Source organism: Tarenaya hassleriana, unplaced genomic scaffold, assembly GCF_000463585.1.
Source record: "Tarenaya hassleriana unplaced genomic scaffold, ASM46358v1 Cleome15, whole genome shotgun sequence".
Taxonomy (NCBI): domain Eukaryota; kingdom Viridiplantae; phylum Streptophyta; class Magnoliopsida; order Brassicales; family Cleomaceae; genus Tarenaya; species Tarenaya hassleriana.
The window spans coordinates 415,615-425,023 of record NW_010964923.1 but is presented as its reverse complement, the minus strand read 5'-3'; the positions used below and the strand labels follow the sequence as shown (position 1 = coordinate 425,023).

Here is a 9,409-nt window from a genome sequence, read left to right as displayed (position 1 = left end):
ATTTTAGAATACGAAATTGTTTGGTAATCTCGAACACTCTCTTTTTATTCACAAAATAAAAACTATATAAAAATTTTCTCTAACACATTAAATTAAGAAACCTTACTATAAATATCAATAATCAAAATCACATGCATTAAGAAGCCTTACTATAACTATAAGGACGTGGTTTCAAAAGTTCAAATGAGTGTATGCATTATTCATTAAACGCATTAAACCATGAAATATCAAATTTAATTATATAAATTTTTATTTAAAAAATGGATTAATCCAAAAAAAACCTTAAACTTGTTAAAATCTTCTATATAAAACTCTAAATTTATAATCTTCTATATAAAAAATGATAAATTTTTAATTTCTGTCGAAGTTTTTACCAAATTTAAAGTTTTTTTTAGGAGATTAAAAGTTAATGGTTTACGGGGAAAATTTTCGCGAGTTTGAATTTTTTTTTTTGGATTAATCCTATAAAAAATACATATAATATTCTCCATTCCACAATCATAACTTCATAGAGAGGAGGATCTAAGAATCTACTGTTGACCCACCCCTTCCCCGAGCAATCTCTCTCTCAGCAAAACCCTGAAACCAGACAGTACTGGAAAAAAACTATATCGACAAAAAAAAAGGCACCGCACACTTTGTATCGGCTAACGTGCGCACCATCGCCGGCACTTGCTAATGGGCGCCGGGCTCCTTCGCCGCCGCGTCGTCTCCGCCGTATTTGCTCTGCTCTTCCTCTCCTTCTCCTCCGCCGTCTCTCTCCCCCATTTTGGTATGAACCCAATAAAAATCACTTCTTTATTTTCCTCAAAATTTCATCGAAATCAGTGATACTCATTCTCATAATTCACATTTAAATTAAAAAAAAAACTCGCTCTCAAATCGAGGTGTGCCATTCTTGATTCTTGCAACAACAAAAAAGAACCCAACTTTTCTCTCGGCATTTACCATCTACACGAACTTGTACTTATGTCCTGTTCTTGCTATGGGGTATGGGGAGAGCGAGTCAACTCGGTAGCTAACTGGTGGTCTCGAAACAGGAGGCGGGCTTGAGCAGGAGTGGACGGGGCCTGGTTACCCGGGTCGGATCCTGGTACAGAAACGGTTTAACGGACCGGGTTCGTTGCCGCCGACGTGTAGATCCAAGTGTGGGAGGTGCGAACCGTGTAAACCGGTTCACGTGCCGATTCAACCCGGTTTGAGTACGCCATTGGAGTATTACCCTGAAGCTTGGCGGTGCAAATGTGGCAATAGGCTTTTCATGCCCTGAAAATTTTAATTATTTAAAAGAATTTTATAAAAAAGATATCCAAAACCTTTTTTTTTTCTAATTTCCTGGTTAATTTTTAATTACAATGCAGTGAAATCACATATCCATGGGGGTTATAATTGCAAATTTAATTGTAGGCATTAAATTTTATTTAGTTTATTTAATAGAGAAATTTGTCATGCCAAATTAATTTGGTTTTGCCCCTTATTTTCGGACAACTCCGCCAACAAAAAAACACTATATATATATATATAACTATATCGTCGTGCATGTGTGTTTTGGACCCTTTGGTTTGTCCCTCGACAGCGCAGTAACTTGTCGCTACGTGGATTAATAATTTCCGTTTGATAAATTTTACTCATTGTTACTAGTAAATTAATTTTGTTAATGTAACGTTTATGCAAAAAGAATAATGTAGGGGAGTTCCAGCCTAATAGTTAATGACAACCCCTCTTATATGAGATTGTGGGTTCGAATCTCATATATGGTACTTCATTTGAACCGGTCAGCTTTACGAGGTTGGTTTACCTGCTCTGCGTGGTTTGCCGGTTACTGCGCAGGGCGGTAGGTTTTTTCAGGTCTGTGATGCTGTTCTGATGTCGTTCTCGTCCGGTCCATGGACTGAGAGGCATTGCGATGTCCGGTGTCCGACCCGAAAGGTTGTAGGATAGGGGTTTCCCATCGTAACAAAAAAAAAGAATAATGTATATAGAGTTTTGAAGAAGAACAATCATTTAATTGTTTTAACGACTCGATCCTAGTGTTTAGATCATTAACATGAAAAAAAAAACTTACCGAATATAAAAATATCACCAAATTGTTACCATTTTATTTTATTTTATAGAAGTTTAAAATAAAATCTCTATCGCCTTAAGGCCCAAAGTTTTGGGGGAAATATTATTTATCACTTCATATACATGCATACATATATATATATATATATAATACACTTTGTGTAATAAAATATATTTTTAGGAGAGATTCTTAAATAAAAGTACGAATGTGTCCCTTTTTTTCTCAATCAAATTTATAAATTCGAAATAATGTTGTTGCACGTAATTGATTGATTTAATCGTCCTAGTTTCCGTATGGAAAGAGTCGTACCAAAATTCATAATCAATTCCCAGTCAACGCCAGCTTCACATGCCCCTCGGACCTCTTCCACTCTTTGTTCTTGTAAAAATGTATACATTCGGCATCGTACGGGTTATTAGAACATTCATAACGTATACGACTTATTTCGTGCCCAAAATTTGATTTAATTTTGGTTAAATGTTTAAAGAAAATACTAGAATATGATTTACGGCAACAAATATATACATATAACTACCTAAATTTATTTATTTTTATATTTGTTCAGATTTGAAAATAGACATATATTTTTTTTTATTATCAAGAAACACGTAGATGGATCGGACCATAAAATTATATATCTTTGGGTTTTGCTTTGTGTATTGTCAAGTCAAGCATCCACCTTTTAAGGAAATAGTTTCAAAATTCGGTAAGATCGTTACTATATTTAAATTTTTCCGATTTTTTTATTTTGTATACGGTGGAAACCCGTATTCACAGTCTTTCGGGTCGGACGGTATCTCGGACAGTAAAACTTCCAACTTCGTGTAATAGTCGGCAAACTACGCAGAGCAGATAAATCAGGTGAAACTGACCGACTCAGAAAAAACTCAGACCTCAAAAGGAATCGAACCCATGACCTCTGGTATAGAGGGAGGGACTTATCATTTTAATTTTTTTTTTTTAGCAAAAATTATATTCTAGATTCGTTTGATCAGATTTTTATATATAGAGTTTGATTTAAAAATTGCTACCCTTATTTTCATAAATTTTTATAAACCTATTGTATAACATTTAAATAAATTCAGTAAAAAAAAATTGGGAATAATATTCCTCTTTGTTTTTTTTTTAAGAAACGCCTTGAATGTTTGGCCGTTGGCTTTTCTTTAATAATATATATTCCCATTTTTGTATAGAGAGATTAATTTAATTTATCAAAGTGTAATTAATGATATGGCATGAGGGCTTAAATTTCTGGAACTGGGGGGGACAAGATGAGGAGAAGACGGGCATGGTTTTTGTCTGCATGGATCCAATTATATATGTTTTTGTATTTCATGACAAAATCCGGTCGGTCCACCAGACATTCAAATCCATTTTGAATATTAAAATCTTTTTTTTTTTTTTTGTGTAATGCATACATCCACATATATATTTGATCACGTTTCCATATCTGAAATTTTTATTTGGTTAAAACAGGAGTCGGTTATGTTTTTGTTTTTTTGTTTAAATTTTAAAAGTGTTATCATTCATTTTTATATTAAAGTTAATTTCTAATAAGATTTCCAATATGATCTTCAAAACCTGTATATACAATATTGTACGCATGTTTTTTTCCTACAATTTTATTGCATGGATTTAGATTGTCCTTACACGCAAATTATTATTGTTTTTATAATTGTCGTATGAAAAAGATTGATTAACATTTGACCGAGACCACAATTGTTGTATTATTTAAAATAAGTTTCGACGTAAAATAGTAAACAGTAAACATTTTTTCAAAAGAAATTGTAAAAACTATCAAAGAGGTTTTAGAGAAACGAGATTGACGTGATGGATTTGGTCGGGCTGCTGGTCTACCATGTCGTATTTTTTTCAAGTAACTTATTATTCTCTCTCTCTCTCTCTCTCTCTCTCTATATATATATATATATATATATATATTATGTACACATTTAGTTTGGAAACGGGTATATAATAATATTTTTAAGAAACTTTATCCAAAAATTTATGAATCCGTGAGAAGAAATTTTAGAATATTAACCATAAAGAACAATAAATGTTTTAGGATATGGTTTTTAACCAAAAATATAAGTTGCGGTTTATGTAGATAGACGATATAAACAAAAATGCATTCTCAAATCTATTCTCATTATACTGCTGCTTTTTTTTTTCAATTTAAATTTCACATAATTTTAGATATTAATATCCGTGTTTCGGTAGGTTTAAATTAGGGGTCGACGTTTCGGTTCAATTCTTCGGATCCGGACCGAACCAAACCGAAAAAATGGTACTTTTTCCGACCCAAAACCGTTCTTAATTCCCGAACGGTACTATTTTTAGAGAACCTAATTTTCCCGGAACTGAACCGAACTTTAAAAATCCCGAAAAACCAAATATTTTTAAAGAAAATCTATCCTTTTTTAATAAAACCCGGAACCGAAAAGAACCGATACCGAAATCGAACCGAATACAATATAAAAACCGATTGTTACCTATTTTTGTAAAACCGAAAGAACCGAACCGATCTATTCCTTTCCTGAACCCGAACCGTTTTTCGAAACGCCCACTCCTAGTTTAAATACACCGTCCTACACTTGGAATCTTCAATTAATAACCTGCACTAAGACAGATGAATCTGCGACATGAAGATACAAAGGACTTGCATAAGGATCTAGGATCGAAGTAGCTGAAAGAAGTTTCTTCACCACAAGAGAGGTTGAATTTTCTGGATTCGCACAAGGATCCATCAAAGATCCGAAAAAAAAAAATCGAAGAAATTCAAAGGAGATTTAATGAAATCAATCAGAAAAACGAAAAAAAACGAAGATCGGAAGCTTTTTCGTTCTGATACCATAACAAAATCTAGAGGAAAACGAGAAGAAACATCCGTGGAACAATTTTCTTATATCTTATTCGAAAACAAAACAAAATAACAGAGGTTTTATACAAAAGAAAGAAAAACGCCAAACTGAAAATTCAAAACTAAACCAAAACTAAACCAGAGAACCAACCAAATCAATTAATACCAACACTAATTAATTAAACCAGCAAGATTCTTTCCCTGTTATGCACGAATATCCCACATGCATATATAATTCATGCCACGTGTATAATCTTATTTACATACATACGTACATACGGTACCTACATGCATGCATTGCATACATATATATATATGTTGGAATCCCGATGTATTTGGAAAAAAAAAAGAAGAGGAAATCGGTTCCTGTATATAGACCGTATGTGTGTGTATGTGTGCGCACTGTGCACATATGAAGGCTGTCAAATATATATATATATATATATATATATATATATATATATATATATTCGAATATATTTTTCAGAAAATAAGGGAAAATGAAAATCCGTGCGTGAATTACATTTATGATGAAAAAAGCAAAAATTGAAAATGGGTCTCAATGGGCCTTTTGTTGGTCTGATAAAACAAAATGCAGGCCCCATAGTGATTCGATTATTTCAAATATAGGCCCAAGTGTGTTTTATTTCGGCCGTTCAACACTTGAATGTGTTGCAATTTTTGTGATATTATTGCCTATTCAATGTTGGTTGAAATTATACAGAAAAAACGAAAATATTAGAAATTTATTTATGAAGAAAATAATATTATTAATTTATCACCGGGATACAATATGTTAACATGAGGGTTCAAATCTATTACCGAAGTAAACAAGAAAATAGAATTTTTTTAATTTCTTTATGTTTTATCTTTTTTTCCAATAATATAAAATAGAGTTATATTTTCTTGTAGAATATGATGGGCATTCGAATATTTTCTAATTAATATTGATGTACATTCGTGCAAAGAAAATCTATATTGTAGTTGTCTATTTCTTGGTCTAGTTAATACATTCTTTGGTATATTCATATTTTTTTTATTAGATTAATACCTTTATTTTATTTATGAATTGTAATCTAAGTATGTCCTATAGATTCTTTTTTAACCTAGCTAATTAGTTGTATCTAGCGGTTAAATCGCTGTATGCATACATAACAAAATAATTAAAAATTAGATTAACAATTCATTTTGCCATTGTATTAGATTAATTACAAAATTATATTCACAGCTTTATTGCAGACCAAATTCAAAAATTTAAAGATATCCCGAAGCTAGTCCAATCGGAATAAAAACAAAAGTTTGTTCAATGTGGATAAAACTTTACATTGATGCGTAAATAATAATTATTATAATGGTTTGATAAATAATTACAAATATTTCTTTTGACCGGTGATGCCAAGATAAGAACGAACGACGGCACCATAAAAGAAAATGAACCAAAGAGATATAGGGCCAATAGATTTTTTTTTTAATAATTCAAAAATTGACCGGACATTTAATCCAATTATATCTCTCAAAAAATCTGAAAACTCCGAATGAATATCTCTCTATATTTGGATTTAAATTTAGGATACAAACATGATGTTCTGTTATCACTAAATTACCTAGATTTGGATAGAGCCAATAGATTTATTTAAATAAAGCAAACAAAATTAAAAAAAAATACTTTATATTTATAATATTTATATAAACACATTATTGTATACATATATATTCCTTTTCCTTGAAATGGGTTTTTTCTTTTTTGACCATCTCAGTCCAAAGATTCCTTCTTTTGCTTCCTTCTTCACTTGTGAAGACAGACAAAAAATCCACTCGGAATCACAACAAACATGAGATGGGGCCTATGTTTATTTATTCCTCACTTTCATTACAAATCTCACATCACTGCTGTTTTTTTGTAATCACCACAAAATTAATCATAATTAGAAACATACTATTTATATGATGCAAAGTATTTACTTTGATTTATTTTTAATCCCAACCACCACTATTTTAATTTAGCTTCGACCATTAAATATTCTAGACATTAATATTTCTGTATCTCTATAGATTAAAATGTCATGATCTCTTCTCATTATATTTACTTGTGTTTCATTATTTCACTATTAAATATTCTAAACTTGTGTTATCATACTCAAGCATGTGGTTGTGTACATGAAACTAACCATATGATTGATTCCCTCAAGAATGAGATATTCCCCATTAAAATTGAGACAAAAGCAAGAATATTTATCTTCCCAAGAAATGTGGATATGGACCCACCCCATTAAAACTTAGATATATATATATATATATAACATTTTTACAAAAACACCAAAAAAAAAAAGGAAATAGAGAACATGAAATTACGAACACCCACTAACATTTTTTTTTAGCAAAGTCCCCCCTCCCCCCAACCCCCCACTAATACTATCGTTAAAAACTCTCGCCAATTTCATTCTATACCCTCCCCCAAAAGAAACCCTCTAAAAGGAACCCCTAAACTTTCTCCAAATTCTACTTTGACCCCATAAGTTAAAAACAACACCCCCCATAAAAATCATTCAGATTCTACATCTGTTGTTCCTCTCGGCTGCGACAGCAAGAAGCCTTGCCACCCCTTGAGTCCACACATCGTACTCCCTCTGGCTTCGGCATTCGAATTCCACAACGCCTCGTAAAACCGTCTTCAGGGCGAAATACCTGAAATCCTCCCCGCCCTCGAGAAGATGGCGGCCGGGCCAAGCCGGTACATTTTTTATCACCTCAAGCACTATGTCTGAAATGTAATTTCCAAACCATCAAATGAAGAAATTTAAAAAAGAAAAAAGAAAAGAGAAAATGATTGTTTATAGGGTCATCATAAACCAAAGTCTTGCAATTCACAAACGTTAGGGTAGGAGATATGATTGAGATAAAATTTATAAACTTTGGACCCACGAGTGAGACAAAAAGTAAAAGATCACACCCTTTTTTTTTTTTTTGATCCTTTTAGTTACTTTAGTTCATATGCTTTTGCTTTTTTTCCCCTCCCACAAATCCCCAAATCCGAAGTAGACCCACATCTCATCAGAGCTTTGAATCCTCTTTTTTTCAAGGGCTCACATATTATTGATAGTATATGGTGACAAAATTGAAGTCTTTATGAGAACAACACATGCCAAAAAACAGAAAGAAATTCTCTGTCACCAAACCCATTTCCACAATCTTGAAAATGTCTTGTTTTTGGGGTTTGGGAAAAAGGGTTTTAGGTCTAAAAAATGCATCTCCTTAATTTCATGGAAATTGATTACATGGAATGAGATGAGTGATGGGTTCTTACTCTTTTTCTTCTTGGTGATGGTCCCTGCAACATGTCTGCTCTTCATCTTCAACATAACCTTCAATCATCAACCAAAGAAATATGCATAAACAGTGAGGAAAAGTATATCTCATTACACTTCATCATATATGCTTTTAGCTTTTTCCCCCTTCTCTTCTTTTTTTACCGTTCACACATGTAAAAAGACTAAAGTTTGCATTGATTCACTAATAATTTGACGCCTTTAATCTTTTCACCCCAAAGCTCATCAGATCAGTAAACCAATTGGTAAAGGTTCTTCATACCTGATTCATTCTGTTGATGTAAACTGAGACTATTTTCCAATGGAGATCACCTGGAAACAACATCAGCCAAAGAGATCCAAGAACCAAAATGAGGATGTTTTAAACCAAAAAATAGAGTTGATTCCGTTTTAGTGAATTCGTTGATTACCTGTTCGGGTGCGTTTGAGGAGTTCGCAGCCTCTAGCAAGCAATTCTCTGCTGCAAATCCCCAAGAAATTATCCTCCGGGACGAGTTCACCGCTATGGCTACTGCTTGAGCTGCCATTGCTACTGTTACCGTTACCATTGCCATTGCCGTTGCCATTATGATTGCTGCATCCTCCTGAATTTATCCCTTTATCCATCTGAATCACTGATGCAATATTCCACACTTCCTTCAGTGCCCTCGCCTTCAATGTCGCCACACCTCTTAACGCTGGTGGCATCAGAAGACGAGAATCAGAAATCTTATCAGAACATTAGTTTATCTGACAATGCTCCATATCTTCATCATGTTTGGGTTTTGAAGAAACCCATGATCGGTTCTACCAATTTTGTCGAAAAAGTTTGGAACTTGAACAAAACCCATGAACAAAATCAGATCCTGTCAGAAAATTAGTTTATCTGGAAATGTTCGATATCTTCATCAAGTTTGGGTTTTTAAAGAAACCCAAGTTTTACCAATTTTTTCGAAAAAGTTTGGAACTTGAACAAAACCCATGAAAAAATTTCGGGTCAATTTCAATTGTACCGAACCTGTGGCAGCTGCGGCGGTTAACGTCATGATATCTCCGGCGGAGCGGACGTTGACGGCGGAGCTCACGACGGAGGCCAAGTGCTCGCGCTCGGCTCCCATCACTTCAGCAGCCTCCACGCACTGAGCAGCCACAAGGGTCGCATTTATTCCTCACTTTCAT

General features: G+C 33.4%; 2 protein-coding genes across 2 annotated transcripts in view; one reads left to right on the top strand and one right to left on the bottom strand.

The window, feature by feature from the left end:
- Positions 1–521: 521 nt before the first annotated feature.
- LOC104808572 (EPIDERMAL PATTERNING FACTOR-like protein 5) lies at positions 522–1,308 on the top strand. The gene is made up of 2 exons (XM_010534276.1): positions 522–772; positions 1,041–1,308. The coding sequence occupies exons 1-2, from the start codon at positions 679–681 to the stop codon at positions 1,268–1,270; spliced, it is 324 nt and encodes a 107-aa protein (XP_010532578.1). The 5' UTR covers positions 522–678; the 3' UTR covers positions 1,271–1,308.
- Positions 1,309–7,179: 5,871 nt separating this feature from the next.
- LOC104809080 (VAN3-binding protein-like) overlaps positions 7,180–9,409 on the bottom strand; it is a 4,389-nt gene continuing 2,159 nt past the window's right edge. Inside the window, exons 4-8 of the mRNA XM_010534977.1 lie at positions 9,249–9,393; positions 8,662–8,928; positions 8,514–8,563; positions 8,230–8,287; positions 7,180–7,686 (exon numbers count right to left, since the gene is read on the bottom strand). Of these exons, the coding sequence (XP_010533279.1) occupies positions 7,472–7,686; positions 8,230–8,287; positions 8,514–8,563; positions 8,662–8,928; positions 9,249–9,393 (735 nt within the window). The 3' untranslated portion in view covers positions 7,180–7,471. The remainder of the gene's footprint in view (positions 7,687–8,229; positions 8,288–8,513; positions 8,564–8,661; positions 8,929–9,248; positions 9,394–9,409) is intronic.

Bases quoted from the DNA above. Each gene is read 5' to 3' on its own strand.
- LOC104808572 (XM_010534276.1), top strand. From the start codon at position 679: ATGGGCGCCGGGCTCCTTCGCCGCCGCGTCGTCTCCGCCGTATTTGCT. The intron at 773-1,040 runs GTATGAACCCAA...GTCTCGAAACAG, and splicing joins CGTCTCTCTCCCCCATTTTG to GAGGCGGGCTTGAGCAGGAG.